Source organism: Glandiceps talaboti, chromosome 3 (assembly GCF_964340395.1).
Source record: "Glandiceps talaboti chromosome 3, keGlaTala1.1, whole genome shotgun sequence".
Classification (NCBI taxonomy): domain Eukaryota; kingdom Metazoa; phylum Hemichordata; class Enteropneusta; family Spengelidae; genus Glandiceps; species Glandiceps talaboti.
In genome coordinates this window covers 27780594-27799798 of record NC_135551.1, presented here as the reverse complement: position 1 = coordinate 27799798, position 19205 = coordinate 27780594, and the positions used below count along the sequence as shown (strand labels likewise).

The 19205-nt window shown below is 38.0% G+C and overlaps 1 protein-coding gene across 1 annotated transcript in view; it reads right to left on the bottom strand.

The window, feature by feature from the left end:
- Positions 1-2456: 2456 nt before the first annotated feature.
- The window catches only part of LOC144433397 (AT-rich interactive domain-containing protein 1B-like), a 55854-nt gene continuing 39105 nt past the window's right edge, over positions 2457-19205 (bottom strand). Inside the window, 13 exon segments of the mRNA XM_078121701.1 lie at positions 2457-5358; positions 6535-7002; positions 8297-8504; positions 8808-9066; positions 10025-10754; positions 11234-11450; positions 11869-12045; positions 12417-12455; positions 13099-13278; positions 13995-14143; positions 14598-15242; positions 16659-16862; positions 17433-17576. Coding sequence (XP_077977827.1) covers positions 3650-5358; positions 6535-7002; positions 8297-8504; positions 8808-9066; positions 10025-10754; positions 11234-11450; positions 11869-12045; positions 12417-12455; positions 13099-13278; positions 13995-14143; positions 14598-15242; positions 16659-16862; positions 17433-17576 — 5129 coding nt within the window. The 3' untranslated portion in view covers positions 2457-3649.

Here is a 19205-nt window from a genome sequence, read left to right as displayed (position 1 = left end):
GGTCATCCAGAGTTAACCTACTCTTAGCTATTCTATTCATTGAATTTAGAGTAATTTGAGAAATCAATAACGCCTGTGGTGATTTAAAGGCCTATGATTCACTGCCAAGGTTTCAATTTAATCTTATAATTGGGACCATATGATTACATAGGGTCGTTTTTTTTGTTCTGAACAAACGTTTTCTATAGCTCTACCAGATAACTGTTTTTCATACCTGGGTTTTTAATTGAACCATGTCAATAATTTGCCTATAATTTCATATGTAATGTCATGAACATGAAATCCAACATATACAAAATTAGCTATCTACTGGATTGTAGTCTAGGCCTTGTTGTTCACAGGTTAAAGTTGGCCATGCTGAATGTAAAATATACAAAATGTAAATCGGGTTTCTTTCACCTTTCTTCATATATCAACAGAGAGGGCGCATTCGGTAAAGCAAGGCGTCCTTTGATAAGAAATGTCTCTCCTTTACAAAAAAAGGCTAAAGGAACAATGTACATAGTAAAGGAATTATCACAGCAATATTGGGATATGAGTTATGATTCTTTTAATAACGGGAAAAAAGTTACGAGATTAACAGAGATTTCACACCCACCTCATTCCGTGAGAGATTAACTATACGTGGTAGTTGTGCAGTTTATTCACAATCATTGCATATATACTATATGTCATATATGTATTGGGGCAGATCACCGTACCAGAACACAGTATCACATCCAAAGGTACGTATGATACGTGGCACCAGAATGCTAGCAATTTGCTGACAGGTTTCACAAACACACACATCGCTCCCCTTTACCACAGACAAGTAATCTTACATGTCTGTGCCTTTACACACGTCAAATGTCATGTCTGAGTAACGGATTCTTGAATTGTTGTTGTAAGTTTACTGTCTAGTTTGTTCTGATGTGAAATATCTATAAAGTGAACCATCTATCGTTGTCAAATGTCATACGTGACAATCTACAATTCAGAGCCATTTTATTCATGACTTAATTTGATAGTTTCTTGTTTCCTTCTCTGCTTGTGTGGCTTATTCTTACATGGGGCTGAAATGTGTATAACGTATATAATTTAAAAAAATGAAAAAAAGTTTAAAAGCCGATTTGTCTATTACTGTCAGCAACTAGTCTGCAAAGTACGCCGTGTCGGGGCGCCCTCACACATCATAACCAGCCAATCCTCTTCAGAGGAAGGCCGTCGAGCATGGCGTCACACAAGGTATCAGTTTGACTTGACAACCAACCGCCCACCCACCCAGGAACACATAACGGGTCAAAGTTCACTTTAAGATGAATGGTTGTCACCAACAGTAATGAACAGCAGTAAATCACACTTCAGACGTTGTAAATATTCTTTGGTCGCCTGTACAGTTCATGATTATGACATTTTAATAACGATATTTAATTTCATAATTTAACAAAAAGGACTACTATGAGTGCGACTTTTCCTCACCTTGAATGATCAGGGAGGGCGTCCCTCTAATGTTAGCACATATAGGATCCCATGAGTGTTACCCTGACTGCCTCATATATGGTGCCTTATTGTGTCTTTTGTAAAGATGATGTCACCAATACCTTTGTCAGTTTTGGGAGAAAAGTCAACATCATGAACATGGGATGTCCATTAATATAAAAGAAACACCATGATTGGTGATTTCTTACTGAATAATGGCAGCTTGTAATCACTTAGGGGGGCAAACATATAGAACTTCGTCAAGGTGAGTGATGATCAAGTAGTCAAGCGACAGGAGACCAAATTTCAAGTTTCATCAATCCTGCAGTACATCACCACTCTTTAATAGAATTACAAACAATCGCCAAATATGGCATAGACCACACCTGCTGCAGACGAGCTCAAAACATCATGGGCAACTCAACAATGATAGGACCTCAACATTGTACAAAGTTTCAGGACGTTTGAAACTTCTGAACATTGTTTACTTACCCTTATTGCCGTCCCCTTTAATATACAGCTCTGCTAAGCAGGATTAGAAATTGTTACAGCACTTTTTCAGAGATTGGTTACATTTAGCAAGGTCAAGGACAGTGGTATTGGGCTCTCCTGGCTGTATAAGCATAACAAATACAGCTGAGATGAAATTGGCCTCACTTTTACTCTCCTTTAACCCATTCAGTACTGAAAACTTTGCCGTTAAAATTATTTGAACAAAATTATTGTTTTTATGTAAGTTTTTGGCATATATCAGCTTCATTTTAGACTGGAATTAAAGAAATGTTACTTCGTAATGAAGTAATATTATTATAACTATGAAAATGTTCATATAAATTGGGTCCCAAAATTATTTAAAATTCGTCTCCAGTCATGAAACGCAGGTACTTGTGTATTGAAATACTGCAGCACACAAATTGGTATTGGAAGAGTATGCATGTATTTTCATGGAGACACACCAGTACAGAAATAAAGAACCCAAACACACGAGTATCTCTTTATCAGGATTTGTTATATACATTTATTTCATGGACATAGGTAGTTATATAAAGCCTTTGGGAGAAGACATACAGAGAATATTTTTCTTTTAACTTTTCAAACATACCACATTTTATGAAAAAGGTACGCTAATTAACTCTGAACACAGCTAGGCGGCAGCAAAATATAGTACTCCTTTCTGGTTTAAATCGGGTAAGAACATTATTATTTTTGCAAAAAAAAAAGAGTTACCCTTTTCAAGCTATTCTGTTGACGTTTAATTGCAATCCCCTACAATTTACAGGTACACACACAAATCATTCATTGATTTCTGCATAATTCACTTTTGACCCTGAAAGAGGTGGAGGTCAAAGGTCATATCACACAGGTCACAAAAATGTACTCAAAGGAACTATAGCAACGACAGTTGTACATACAGCATTTATAAAAAATAGAAAAGGCTCACAGTCTGTGTACAATATATTTTCCGTTGCAAAATGCAACAATAATGATGCCCAACACACATGGCATGTCTGCCTTTCATGGCATACATGATTTTTTTTGTATGAATTACATATTAGGTATAACGAGAATGATAATAACAAGAATTCAGTAGAATTTACTGGTCCCTGCCATTCATGCAGAGAACCCTGATATCAAAATTGTTTTCAGAAGTCGCCGTCACATTTTCACGAAGTTAACACAACACGTAACAAGAGTACGGGTAGTAAAACACTTTCTTGATGAGCTGTTGTGGTTTAAGGGTCCATGTTATCCCCAGACTATACACAAATCAAATCTACAAAAAGCTTCTCTAAACTTGCACTTCTGTTTGTTCCCAGCATACTGGGAAGAAAATAAGTTTGTAGCGGAAAACAAAGAAAATTGCCTTCTTTTTCACTATCGTCAATGCATTGTGTATAAAAATTTGACATCCATTGTAAATTCTCATTGCTATGGTAACTCCTCGACCACAACTGTATGAAGTAAACTGACAACAAAAGTAAACAAACAAACAAAGTGAGCACCTAGGAAATGAACGAGTAGTTGTGAGTCAAAAAAATCAATTCTTGGGACCTACCCTTCATAACTTGACATTGAACAATTCACGAGTTGTCTTTCAAGTGTTTTAGTTGGAATTGCATCAAAAAAATAACTGGTGGCAGTATTTCACATGCGCTCTCAGTCTCTCAGCTGTTTTTGTTTTCCAGAGATATCATGACTGCAGGAAGAGGAGAACGTCAGAGATCAATGAATGTATCAAGGGCTCCAATACCGATGACATTGCCAGGGCAAGCAAGCGGCTCTGATGATGGAGAAACAGTGACTTGTTTTCTGAGATTTTGGCAAGGCAACCAAGTGTGGTGGCAGCCCTCCTCATCATATCAACGCTTGGCTGGGGAAGCTCTTCACGAATCCCACTCATTGCCAGAAGTCCGCGATTGTGGCTATTCATGGCGAGTTCACCATCCTCCAGGAATGACAATAAGAGAGATATACTGGACTTCTGACAAGCAATTGCACGACATGCTGTACTGTCGCCTTGTGACAAAGTAGATAATAGCACAACCGCAAATTCTCGCACAACAGGCTCCCGGCGATCACCTAAGTACTGAACTAGATTTTTGTAGAGTCTTTCCAGCCTTGCAAATGGCGGTGTTGCTAATACCATGTCAACATTGTTGTCCAGCACACACAGTTTGCACAGAGTTTCCAGGCTCAGACGCATTGGAGATAATGGCGAACCAGCTGGTAATGTTGGTAGTGGGTCAAGAGCATATGCAGACGGACAAACAGCCCAATGGAGTAATCCATCCAACAGGCTAAAACTTATGTGTTCCAGATACACTGACAGGTCTAGTTTGCCTGCAATATTTGCAAGGCTAACCAATGTGTTCTCTCTCAGTGCATTCAAACAATCCCACCACCATTCATCTTTCCGAATCAGAGTTGGACACTCCTGATCTGGATCTTCCTTCATGTCGTCTTTTTCAAACGGTTTCACATCTCTGTTCCTTATTGGATGGTGATGGTGAAGCAAGAGTAGTGTCCCAACAACATGGAGAAATCCTGCATGCTTAGACATTTCAACATCATTCCCTGGAATGAACGACAAACTTCTGAGTACATTAGACACACTAACACATCTCCTTGCAAGGTCATCTTGGTAATCCGTCATTACATTGAACGGCGGGCAATCCCTATCGTATGCTTCATCTTCCCTTATCTTTTGAGAACGGAACAAAGTAACTTCCTCCTCAATCTTTACTTCTAATTCTTCCCTGAAATCTCTTTGATGTACTTTGCTCTTAGAATACTCACTATCCTTGTTATCATTGCACGACTTGGAGTTGCTGTTGCTACTGCTAATTTCTTTGTTTTTGGTTTCAAAGTTCATAATCACATGATCAGTGGTATCACCACCACCAAGCTGCCAGTGTGTACTTCTGATTTCAAATCCATCAAACGAATCCCATGATTTCTCATTGGAATAAAATCCCTTGGAGTCCTTCTCCACTTTGATAGATTTATTTTTGTCGTTTCCCTTATACTTCTCAAGGTTAATATTTGCAAGTGCATCATCTATAAGTTCCCTTTCTTCCTCTTCGCTATCATTACAAATTTTCTCTTCTGTTTTGACTTTCATGTCTTCATTGCACAAGTTAGTTTCTATTTGGGATTTCCCTTCACCGAGTTTCTTTGTATGCTTCACTTCAGTATCTCCAAGAACACCAAATATTTCAATAATGCACCTGCGGTAGTGTTCTATAAGTATTTCCAGGAGTCCAGGTAGGTGTTGTAATTGGAAATAAGCGACTGTGTTTTCATCATACAGTAAAATGTTCAAAGTATCTATTGCCCATGTACTTTCTGCTAGCAGTCCTGATTTGAGGCACATCATAACACGCCAAGCTTCCACTGGACCTGGCAAAGTAAAACAACAACCAGTCAGTACATAAATAACCAATCAGCTTGGTAATTAAATGATTTTAAAGATCCTACAGGTTAGCTGTAACTATGGACTTTGTCATTCTGATGAGGACAGATAGAAGACAGATCGAAAGCTCAATTCTAAAACCTTGAACTGCCAATGTGTTACATGTAAACCCCTTGTAATTCAGTATTACAATAGTTTTGATATATATATATATATAATCAAAGTAGGTTGGTTGGAACTTGAGGTGCTTGGTTGTAACTCCGAGTTTCACGCTCAATGCGTTCATCAGACAACCATATATATATATATATATATATATATATATATATATATATATATATATATATATATATATATATATATATATCTGTATGCTCATGTCATTCTTGGACTTTACTGCAGTCTGTTGCAGAAACAAAATGCAGTAACAGACAACAATGAAGACACTTCGTAAATGTTAGTTTGCTTTTATCCACATCTTTCATTACCTAGTTTATAAGTTTTCGTCTTCTCTATTAAGGTTTCATGTCTTATCTGTTGTGTGGTCTATTAAGCATGTGTCCTATTATTGTACAGTTTCAGTATGTACTATAAATATATCTATCTATATACATTAATTACTTTTGAACTTAAGTATTGCATGACAAATGAAGCAACTGACAGCAACGAAGACACTTCTTAATATCTTATTTTACTTTCATCATAATGTCATCTTTCCGTGACCTTGTTTTTAAGTTTTCACCTTTTCTATTTTTCTACTTGTAGTCGTTGTGAGGCTTCATGTTTTGTCTGTTGTGTGGTCTATTAGTGTTCTTATATTGTACATTTTCATGTTTTTGGTCTGTTGTGTGGTCTATTAGTATGTGTTCTTATATTGTACATTTTCATGTTTTTGGTCTGTTGTGTGGTCTATTAGTATGTGTTCTTATATTGTACATTTTCATGTTTTTGGTCTGTTGTGTGGTCTATTAGTATGTGTTCTTATATTGTACATTTTCATGTTTTTGGTCTGTTGTGTTCTTACAAAGCTATATTCACAAATGTTAACCCTATCTTCCTCTTTCTCACAAACCAATCACAACTCTCATCAATTATTCATATGTTAATTTCCAATGTCGTTACAACAACATGTCTGAATAAGTTAAGTGTATTGTTTTGCTTACCAACATCTCTTGAAGTCAACTTCTTCCTGTTTTTCAGCACCGATTGTGTTGATTCCACACAGTTTGGAGGGAAAGAGATCTCTTTCTTTTGTGGTTGTTGGGAAGGAAAGCCAGAGGGATGCATATGTCCCTTTATGAGGTGTTTGTTCATCTTTTCCCGCTGAGCTGATTGACCAGATCGCGACTGTAAGTGGTGAGGAAGATGTGGGCCATACGGAGGTAGTGAAGGTCCATGGTGACTCAGAGTGTCTCCGCCAAAATGTCCCCCTCCTGGTGGTTTTTGATGCATGGTACCCCATGATGGTGATGGACCATGTGTATCCCTAGCTCTCATAGGATCCATCATAATGCTTTCCCTGTGTCCTGGCATAGGTCCTTGTCGAGGTGAATATGGGTACTGGGAATCATTGCGTGTATTCCATGACATTGGGCCGTCATGTGAGGATGGTGGCATTATGTGACCAGGACCTTTGTGAGAAAACATACACGTTTTCATTTTAGTGTGATTTCAATCTTTCTCCATATCTATAAAGATGACTTTTCCATACACAAGAGTTCAGAGGTCGTGCAGTTTTCTTTTAATTTTTCTTGGTAAATACATGCTAAATACACAAGTCTATTAGCTGACACTTTTCAGTTAGATACAAACAACACAATCAATCTGCCAACAGGTTCATCATGTGCCATATGAAAACTGTAAGCAGGAAATAATTCTGTGTTTTGAAAATTTCAAATCATAGGTACATTTTATCCTATGTCAATTTTGTAAATTTCAAATCAGTACATTGTATCCTTTGTCAATTTTCACACATTGTACAAGAAAGGTTTGGAACTGAATTTTGTTCATGGTCGACATTTGATGTTAAGTCTTCATGACATAACATGCCATGCCATGCTATAAGCTATCAGTGTACATAATTTGAGAAGTCTGATAGGACTGAACAACACAGCACATCTTGCAGTCTACACATCATGTCAAGTGTAGAAATGAGAATGCTAGTAATATAGTAATGTTTTTTGATACACAACCAAGTTACTTTTGTTCCATGTCTACGTTTTGGCAACTTGACACCACACTGCCATCTAGTGGTGAACAGTAATCATCGTCAGTTTGTCCTGAGGAAGGCAACAGTCATGTTGCCGAAATGTAGACATGAACAAAAATAATTTGGTTGTGATACCAAAGAACATTACTATATTAATGAAGTTCCAACCTTTACTGAACCTGTTTACTAAGAGAGAATACTAATAGATATCATTTCAATAGTACATGTATACTGTTGTCTGCTTGGTATATGCTGCTACCTGCATTACACACTTAGTACAATTGTAATACTGATGTCAAACACTTTCTGTGTATATCACAATACAGTATTCATATGAAGTGTAAACTCCTTCAAGTGATTTAATTCTATGCCTAGGATGTGGTCTTTTAAATGCAGTCATTTTGTAAATTGTTTTCTGCTAATAAACAGTAGATTGGTTACAGTGAATAATAGCTGTCATAGCCATGGTTATATTTAGCTCTCAATGAGATCTAGGCAATGTTTTATGACAAATGTTTCCACTCTAGATATTGACTAGTTACCTTTTTTGCACTGCTCACATTGTGTACAGATTGATTACACTGAGAGAGACACCACATACTGGGCTGATGATTACAGCTATTGCAACAGTATACTTTTCCACTTGCTGTGGATGCTATAAATGATTGTGGCAAATCATGCAAATGTTTTACTTCAGTTTTACCAATTGTACTTACCTTGTGGTGGAATTGGTGTCTGGTTGGGTCTCTCTCTGTAGTTATGTGAGAAGGGAATATGGTTAGGCAGACTTCTCTCAGCACTAGAGAAAGTATTTTGAGGCATTGGACCAGGCTGACTGTAAGGTGGTAGGGGATATCCTTCTTCTTGGTTGATAGCATGTCTTCCTGTGGCTTGCCTCTTTGCTGCTGGACTAAACATGTCAGCCTGACGAAAGAAAATGTTTGTATTTTTTGTCAGTTCAGCTGTTAAGGAGGATTCACATTGTTCTTATACAACACAATTCTCACAAGACTTTTTTAGGTAGCCATTAGTTATAAAACAGTTAAGGTGCCTCATAAAACACTTCTGAAGACACTCTGAACAACTGACATTGGCCAGGAACATGAAGATCATAATTCCTATGTTAAAAGAAAAGGATTGTGTCTCTCTTATGTCAGACCATAAAACTGTTCTAAAATCCATGGAATCAAGACAAATATGCTCTGAAAATCAGTGGAAATAAGTTACCTGTGGTGGTCTTTTCTGCTGTGGAAATGGTTGTGGATATGATGATTGCTGTGGACCCGATGGTTGTTGCTGTTGGTATGGTGGTTGTCCAGGAAAAGATTGGCCATAACCTTCATGTGGTGTTTGTGGCCTGTGTCCAGGGTGTGGCTGAGGTCCGTACCTACTTTGGTACATACTCTGGTCTGTTGAGTTGGGTGGAAAGGGTGGCATCACACCACCATGCTGAGAAGGTTGGTATGGCTCTGGGCCCATTTGATTGCTACTGTAGGGAAAAAATAAGGAACCAAATGTGTCACTGAAGTATGAACTTGCTACCGTAGTAGAGTTTTGTTTTGTGATGAACAAACGTAATCGTCATGATCTCCCAAGTTACAGTGTTCTTGAGAAAAAATACAGTACGATAGATATACTCTAAGCAAGTTTCACCAGTTTCCTCCTCTGATATCACACTTAGCATAAATGCAGGTTTGGTCAACATATGGATTTTGCTTCACAAATCATCACCTTTGAAATCTGGCAAAAACTGTGGGACAGTGTACCATCTGACCTAGGATGTTAAAGATTCGTAACATTAGACACAGGCAGTCCACAGTCCTACATGTGCATCAGAAATCTCTGTAAAGTTTGGCAATAAAAGCTACTTGGCCAAACCCCTACCACAGAAGAATTATCACAGAATCTTTTCATAATAGATAAATTTCATAAATAACCTTTTTTGTTAACAAATCAGACAGCCCACACTAGTGTAGACAGATACTATATAGGACCTTACCTACCTTAACTGGCTAAGAGACACAGTTTAGGTTAATGGCTAAATCCACTTTGTTATTGCATCTGTGTGCCCAACATTCCCATTATGAGAAGCTGGTTATTAGGAGATGCGTTAAAGGCCTGGGTTTCAATCCCAGGTTTGTCATATTAGTGTTATCCTATCAGTGGAGTCATAGAGAGAGTCCAGGACCAACTTTTTTCTCTATCTCCACCAGACAATTTTTCACACTTAAATTTTAATGCTCATTCAACCTTAGGTCTTTAAGAATCACTTCGGACATTTCCTTATTTTCCTCATGACTACACCCATCTAGTTTTAGAACCTCTACTCATACCAGACACTTAACACAAATATATTTCCATCTATTAGGCTTGTTTACTCAGTAATAACTTATCCCCACTGCAAGAAACTGTATCCTTTCATTATGACATACATATTTTTGCACTTAATTAAATAAAAGACCTACTTTTCCCGGTCATATTGATTTCCATACGGAAACTGTGATCCTGGTCCTTGATTCATTCTCCTCCTGGAATCAAATGGATCCATGGAATTCGCTCTGTACATTTCAGGTCGTCTTCCTGGAAATCCTTCCTGGGTATTCCTACCTGGAGTGAACGGATCATTCATGGAGTTGGGTGGATTTGTAATGGATACATATGGATCACTTGTAGGAGGCATTGAATTGTTCGCATATGGATCCATAGAACTCATCCGGTTTATTCCCTCATTGAAGGAACTTTGCATCCCACTGCCGCCACTTGGGGGAATGTTGGGAAAAGACATGCTTTGAGGAGGAAAGTTACTTGTGGTTATGTCATCAGCGAAGGGGTCTTGCACACTTATACTATTGTTACTACTGCTTCGTGGGGGCATCATTGAATTATTCAGAATTGCATTACTGTTTGGCATGGGACCCATCATACCGGTTGGAGGGAGATTGGTGGGGGTCATTCTGGAGGGGGTAATATTTCCAGGTGGCATAGGAGACATGTTGTTGACCAGTGATGAGGAGCTATGCACTGACGGTGTCCTAGGATAGTCATGATGTGTGAATTGACTTGTTGGAGTTGGTACACCCTCAGAGTTCATTTGTGAAGGTGGTCGCTTGACTTCACCTGAGATCCCATGAGAATTTGACAATGAATGTTGAGACAGCTCATCTCGAAACGGATCTATGACAGAAACACAAAAGAACAACTTATTAACAAAATCTAAGAAAAATTTGACACAGTTGAATTCAAAATTAAAATAGTTAGGAATCCTGACTTCTAAGCTCATTCTTCACCCGTGGTTTTTATCTTTTTTTCCATGCTGTGTAAGTCTTCATTGGGTTGGTCACATTTTACTTTTTACACCATATGTCAACATCCTGTGCAATTAGTTTGATCTATCTTACACCCAGTTTGTGTAGTCATAATTTCTTGAATCTCAAAACCTATACCTTTCCTGTTAAGACCAAAGCAATGTAACAGAGGTATACATGGGCAAAGTTATGGCATGATGTAAGGTCTCTTGGAATGAACACGACACCTGGCTATGCTATTTGTGAGTATGTGGTGGTGGGTGTGTGGGTGTTGGGGGAGGGAGAGCGAGGGGGGGGGGGAGAAGGGGGCAACGGGAGAGACGGGGAGAGAGAATCAGAAAGACTTACCCTGGACTTCAGCAGCGATGGCTGCTCTCTCTTTCTTAACCTTGCTAGTTTCCAATAGTGGAAAGATTTCACTAGGACTAATCCCACCCATATCAAAATGACATTCAAATGCAAGTAAATATTTGTTGTAATTCTTCCTAAGAGTAAACGCTGCAGAGTTGCTACTTCCAATATCCACTGCCGCACATATCTCCTTCCATAGTTTATTTTTTGTAACCTGAAAAGGAGAAATACCTTTGTTCAGTGGAAATACTATTTGTAGTGTCACAACATAATACCAACACCACACAGTCAGTTGATAAGACGGAAAAATTCATCAATGTAGACACTTCCTTGCTCACAAAACTGAGACTGGTTGTGGGAACACCCATAAACGATGTTTCCTTATGTCTACCAGTCAGGATAAAAAGACTATAAAGATGATAATACCAAAAGACAGGGACTTAATCTCCTTCTGAAGTCCTTTAAAAATCCAACTTTTTTATTTCAATATCAAGACTTGTCTTCCACAGCGAGAGACAATTTTACACTATATTACCAATAAATTGTATGTCATTGCCTCATACTAGACTAGCAACGAAACACCAAGTACTCATCTAAAAACAAAAAAGAACGTAATATTTATATCAACTCACCTCTGTAACACCACCTTTACTTTTCACAGCTTTATATAGCTTGAACAAGTCTAATACTGTATTGCTAATAGTCGGACATTTCTTGATAGGTTCACCTTTATCTTCCAAAAATCTAACTAGTTTATCTAAAAATTGGGCTCGTTCTGGGTCTTCACAAATATTGTACAGTTTCTTGACCTGTAGAATGAAGGAAATAAATTACATTTAGTGTAATTCTAAAATATCCAAAAGTCTGATAGGCAATTATGTATGGCGCCCCCTAGTGGCAGATGTTGTAATACTATTGTTTGTCAGTAGTAATATACTTTCAGGTATCAGATTTAGCACACAGGTGACACTGGGAACATTCTCTTCTTTCAAAATATATACTGTCTAATACAATCACTTGATTTCATGAAAAATGCTAAAATTAGTAACTGAGAAGCCAAAAAAAAGATGACAAAAAATCTACAGTAAGTCACCTACAAGAAGATAATTTCAGCGAGGTGACAAAAATTACAGCCACTACAGGCAACCAAGATATGATCAAAACAAGTAGTTGAGATTACCTGATCATTTAGTTCTAGCGGTCTCTCTTTGTTGGAAGACTGAAATAAAAACATTGAATAGAACATTTATCATAAACTTATTTACACAATGAAAAGATAGGAGAATAGAAAATAAAACTCCATTAGATATATAAAGCTAGGAGAAATAACGTTACTTTTAATTTGAAATGAAAATTAGCTTTCATCTGATGATGGCTAAATGATTTAGACCAAAACTTTGATATCACTTCAAACCAGACTTTATATCTGCTATGAAAAGAGTTACAATGAATACATCAAGTCCCCAGGTATTTTATCATGGGTGCATTTTATAATATCCCCTAAGGAGCCTTGAGGCATCCCCAAGTTGCCTTCAGTTACTACATGACATCACGTGGGGTACCCGAAGTCAACTCTTCTGCAGGGGCAGCATGGGGAGTGGACCTGACCTGACCTGACCTGACCAAAGATAGGGACGATACATACTTAATAGTTACTTTATCAATTCAGACAGAATTATACCATACATTGCAGAAGACAGACCAACTTATTTATCATGGATTTAACATGTTTAGTTCCCTGTGGTATCCAAATCAATCAAACAATTTGTAAGAACTGAGGCTCATAAAGTGACGTCATCTGCCTTGACCTGAGGTTCCTCGGTTACACAAAATGCCAATCTAACGTCTGTAGATTGTCTTACCGGACTTTGAGGTGTTCTGGGTAGACTCTGAGGCGTTCTGGGTAGACTATTACTGATAGGACTAGAGTGTTGAGTTTCATCGTCTTGAGATGATAGTTTACTACCAGAGTCTGGGGATGGCAGTGGTGATGCTCCTAGTAAACCTATGGGTGGTGATGATGGCCTCGATGCACTATCATCCTGAAGTCAAAACAAATTGATTTGAGTTCTAAAATACACAAAAAGGCAGTTTTATATGTGTTTATATGTTGTCACACATTTATCCAATATCTCTGCCTCATCCCGTCAGAAATTCTCGAACAAAACTTAGTTTCGGTGTAACCTGGTTTTAACTGCATGTCATCTCCCATCCCTCTTAAAAATTCTCGGTTGCAAATTTTCTGTCCCGTTTTCCTTGTCTGGATATCAACTGTGGTACTAAGCACAATCTGGTCTAAGTCCCTCAATCAGCACAAAAAGTTGTTCGTCCAATCAATGACCCCCAAGCTGCTATAGTGACCTAAACAGGGTATAAGTAGCATACTGAACTGACAAATATACCATATTTTGCACATTACATAACTGTCCCAATAAACACTAACTTTATGAGGGACTGTGTTATTGGTTAGAATTTTGTGATGAACAAAGATATGATGTTAATGACTGTGTGGGTGGCTGTGGATGTATTTTAACTGTCATGCATCTCATGACTTCTAGAGTGATGACTTTGACTATACTGTGAGTGGACCTTTAATGGTAACGATACTGTAGAGGAACTAGATGTTTTTCCAAACCCGTTTTTTGTGTGTACAAATACCCCTGTAGAGAGAGGATTTTAAATTAAGTCTGAAGAAACCATCATCACCAAATAAACAGTCTTTATGCCTTCCTTACAAATATAGTGAACCCTTCTTTACCTTGTTTTGGTGTGGGTGTGCTCCTTCAGCGGGTTCATCTTTGACATTGACTGGACTACCCTTCACTTGATCAGACACATTGTTTACCGCTGACGTTGTCACAGGAGACGAAATGCTTTGTGTTGTTGATGTCGTTGTTATGGCAAAACCTGGACCTAAAAAATGATGAATTGACAATATTGTCATCAGTAGTGTACTTGGTTGGATTGTCATATACATCCAAGAACTACACTTGTTTGGACACGTTTACTTTTAAAAGTTATTTACATGCATCTTTCTGGACTTTTAAAAAGGAAGGTCAGGAAAAAGATGGATAATCAACAATAAGTCCTCATGATTTCCTAAGGCCGGGTTTGGAAATTACAAGACAATTATCCTTATGGGACAGAAGAGATAGAATTAGTTAATTTTGGGATAATAACTGAAGTTCAAAAAGAAAATCAATTTGGTAAAGTTAACTTTTGAGTTGTCAACTTTTCTACGGGTGCGTACATTTTTTATTTTCGTGTTTTAATTTCCGATAACATATCGTTTGTGAAGCCCCACTGTGTTTTTTTTATACATTATTTCTGTGCCAGAGCTGATAAATCACAGTAGAATCACCTGATTGATTAGATGGCATTGTGTCCTGTAATGATAAATTTGAGCCAAAGTTATCGGCTGCTGCCGTTGACAAAGTCATAGCATTAGGCGTTTCATATTTAACAGTAACAGGAGGCACTGTGTTAGGTGGGAATCCTTGTTGTGGTGTCTGTTGATGTTGCTGCCACTGTTGGTGTTGATACGATGGAGGGAAAGTCCTCTGTGGATACTGTGGTGGTGGTTGCCGTGGATACATAACAGTTTTGGTTTGAGCTGTATTTGCTGCTGCCATAACAGCAGCTTGAGCTGCAGCTTGTGCTCCTCGCATACTACTAGGAATATTGTTAGGTCCCATGGCAGGTACTGCATTGGGAGTCACATCAGTTCTTTGTGACGACGGGCTAAATTGTTGTCCCATTGCGGGTTTCATACCCATATTTGCACTACTGTGATGCATCACATTTTGTCCAGACTGTGTTGGAGGCATAGGCCCACTTGCACTTGCATTATATGACATATTTCCCATATTATTGGGAGGCTGATTCCGCATACGATTTTCTCCGTATGGTGGCGCCATTCCATGTATATTGCCACTATTCCCTGACACTGTTCCAAAATTGTTCATTTGATTATTGTACCCACCCATTCCTTGCCTTGGGAAGTTCCCTGTAATCAAATCAAAATGTATAAAATCCATTGGTAAGATTACAAATAAACACAGTACAAAAATCTACACAAAAGTCAAACGGTAAGTTTGTTAAAAAGGAGTAACCATAATGGTATAGTGGTTAGTTTGTGAGTATGCAAGCTATATACAATCATTGTACGGGCATCTATCATGACCTGGCTAACTCACAAAATTTACTTCACACAATACTATAGGGGTACATTAGCATAAGCTTCCCCTGCTGTAGTGAGTGCATGAATCAATCAGATGAATTCAGAGTAACTTGTTACGCAAGATCCTTTTTTTTTTTTACATTTAGATTATAGTATTAATACTGAATACTTGTAAGCAAGCAATGGGTGATAGCAAGTGGGATTTGCCCTTTCTTTTATTCAAAACATAAGACCAAGAGTTCACAAATAAATATCTATATCTAAATTATACAACAGTGAGCAGACAACTTTACATAGCGTATCACTGGAAGTCTGCTGTGTTCTGTTTCAGAAGTTCAACACCCGAGTTACTTGATGTGACTGAACTGAGTGCCAGCAGCTAATCAAATGACTGTGTTCTTACATATAGCATTCCAACATCTACAGCAATGCAAATATGGCATTATCAACTTATATCAGAATTTGGATTGCAGAGTGGACATATTATGACAACATGCAATTTTGTTTTGAATTTGATACAATATCTTATGCCATAGAATAATGTCAAATGTATCATAAAATTTATACAGCCATTGGCAAGACCTAATGACACTGGGCCCAATAGGTATCTTCTGTAGTACAGAGCACAGATAAAGTGAAGGAGTGAGTGAGAGGGTTAGGGGTCTTAGAACACAGGCAATGTTTTTGCTAAGGTTGGGGAACCCTGGTAACAGAAAGGGAGAAAGGGTAAAATTGGTAGTGTTTCCCCATAGAGTCTATGGTAATTTTGTTTAGGAATCCAGATAAAATGACATGGGAACCCATGTAACAGAAAGGGAGAAAGGGGTAAAAATAGCACTGTTTCCCCATAGAGTCTGTGGTAATTTTGTTTGGGAACCCAGGTAAAATGACATGGGAACCCCAGTAGATTTTACCTACTTATGCCCTTAGCAAAAACACTGACAGGATTAGATTGACAGAATGGTTGGTTTGAGGATTACACTTGAAGAAAATGTTTTCACACAGAAGGTTGGGCCCAGTGTCTTTTAGGTACACCCAGCTATATTGAATTATTTTACATAATAATGTTGACGAGAAATTTCACACGATTGGTATAATCCAAACAGTCTGTTCTATACTGTATGACTTATTGTTACTATATGAAACAAAACTTGAATAGTGCAACTTAATACATCAATATGATAAACATACATTGATACATTTTCCTGCTAAAAATAACTCCCACCCAGAGCCCGGCATTACCTTGCTGATCATATGGATTGACATTTTGTCCGTACCCACTAGACGGAGGAGCATTTGGAATGGTGCTCTGTTGATAAGGTGACATTGGTAGAGGGCCCTGCATCGTAGGAGACATTTTAGGGCCTTGACTACCATAGCTTGACAAGGGTGAGCCAGCCATTTGTGGTGACAGTTGCATAGATCCATGCATTTGCTGATTGTAACCTGTACATACCAAAAATAGCAAAATCATAATTTTGCTAAAACTAAGATATGACAGTTCCCTACTTTTCATCTTAGTTATTGAACACTTATGGAAGACAAAACTGTGGCAAAAATAAGGGTCAACTTTTTCTGCAGGGACCTTTTCTAATACATTTCGCCAACATTATTTTTTGTGGTTATGGCGCCCTCAGCGTCAATTGTTTTCAATTACTTGAAATGTTGATGGCGCCCTGCGTGTCCAAAGGTGTGTTTCACCTTCTGCATCATTAATTTTGATTTACACATTTCATACATTTTGCTTTTTTTTTCAATTTGCAATGGTCTCTGTAGACAAGTTCACAAAGGGCGAATAATCAAGTTTCTTAAATTATGCAGAAACACAGGATACAGGATGGGCAAAGAATAAAATTCCACTTATTTATCTGGATATACCTGTCACTTGTTGATGGGGAGTGGAAGGTTTTTGACCTAAGCACACACACAAGGTGTGAAGAGTGACTGGTGTACTTTTTTGTGAAATGCATTACAGTTGATAAGACTGAGCCAGAAAACACACTATTGAATTCTTACCTCTCTCCATTGGCCTCTCTTGTTGTGCTGGCATTGGTGACTGACTTAGTGCTGCTGCTGTATGACTCATGGTATCGTTTTGACTTGATGAGGATGATGGTGGTGGCGGCATTTGGGTTGGTGGCTGTGGAGTCATCGGATTACCTGGTATTGTAGTAAGGAATATGGAAACATACAGCTTAGGAGTTGGTAGTTGGGTTACAATACAGATTGGGTTTGTGGTCAGATTTGCCCCAACCAAAATACAGCTTAGTAGTTGGGTTACAATACAGATTGGGTTTGTGGTCAGATTTGCCCCAACCAAAATATCAACCCAGGCTACCTTTCTAATTTTATTTCAAATGCATATCTGTCTGTCTGTCTGTCTGACTGTGTATCTGTAAGTGTGCATATACATATATCGTGCTAGTCAAAATCCCTCTGTAGGAGAAAGGACAAAAGTCAGATAAAAATTTGTTAATGGGGGGGGGGGGGGAACTAAACTTGTCAATATCAGTTTGATTATCTATAATCATAACTGCTATACAATGACACACTGACAACTCTTCCCAGTATATCCAATTTCTATTCTTCAGCTCATTCCTCTCATACTGCAGAACAATCAAGTAAACACAGATGACCTTTGCTTGGGCAACAACACAATAGAAATACATGATAGCGAATAGGTGGACACGATGCAAAGTTAGACTTTACACTACATAGTACAGACATCAACCTAGCAATTGGAAAAAAGGTTTTAATGCATGACAATTTTCTTGATATTTTATATACCACAATTATACAGGAAACAACATCTGGTGAAGTTGAGTTTCTGATACATATTCTTTAAAAAAGTGAATCTCAAAATAATAAGGAGGTTGGGATGATTTTACTTACTCTTACTTAATATTAGTTCAAGACATGATACTTATGGAGGTATTTCAAGCTGTAGAACACACAGAATTAACATAACACCTTCATATATAGAGTACTCTCATGTCTATGACAAGTTTATAAGGTTCAATTTACTGCCCTCTAGACGATGTGTGAATAGGGCATTGTTACTACACAATAAAGCTTTGGATAAATGACAGTCAGCATACCAGGTACCTGTGTGAAACTTGACATCCCTAGGGAACACTTTAATGAAATTCACGCCTATTTATGTCCCTTCAATAAATGAAACTTGAGTGCTTGTAGCACGTTTCTTTTATTTGTACAGGAGATGTCTTGGTTAGTCCATGAATATTGATGAACAGTGTTCATTGCTGGTATTACTACTACAATTACCTCACATAGAGGCTAAACCATTTGGGGGGGGGGGGGGGGGGGCACTACATTACCTTGATACCTCTTCGGTAGTCAATCAAATAACCTAGATATCTTACAACCTTATTTGTGCATAAAAAAATATTTTAAAGCTATTTACAACAAGCGCTCAAGTCAATGACAGAAATGTATCTAGTATGTGATTTAGGACTGACATAGCGCCCTCTACAGCCAAAATTGGTGTACTATTCCTTCATGGGTTCATTTACTCCTGTCCTGTTTCTGTGGTATCATGTTTTTCTTATACAAATGAACTATCCTAATACACTCAAAAATACAAAATGGCGCATGTCAGCAACAGAATTAAAACTTAAATACTTCAGATCAGTATATTGTGTATACAATAGCTTATATGAGTGTCATAAAATAATGTTAGTTCCACCATATTTCTAAATCTACACAGCTGTTGTGGGCACCGTTTCCCAGCAATCAGTGTTATGGCGCCCTCACAGGTCATAATAGTAA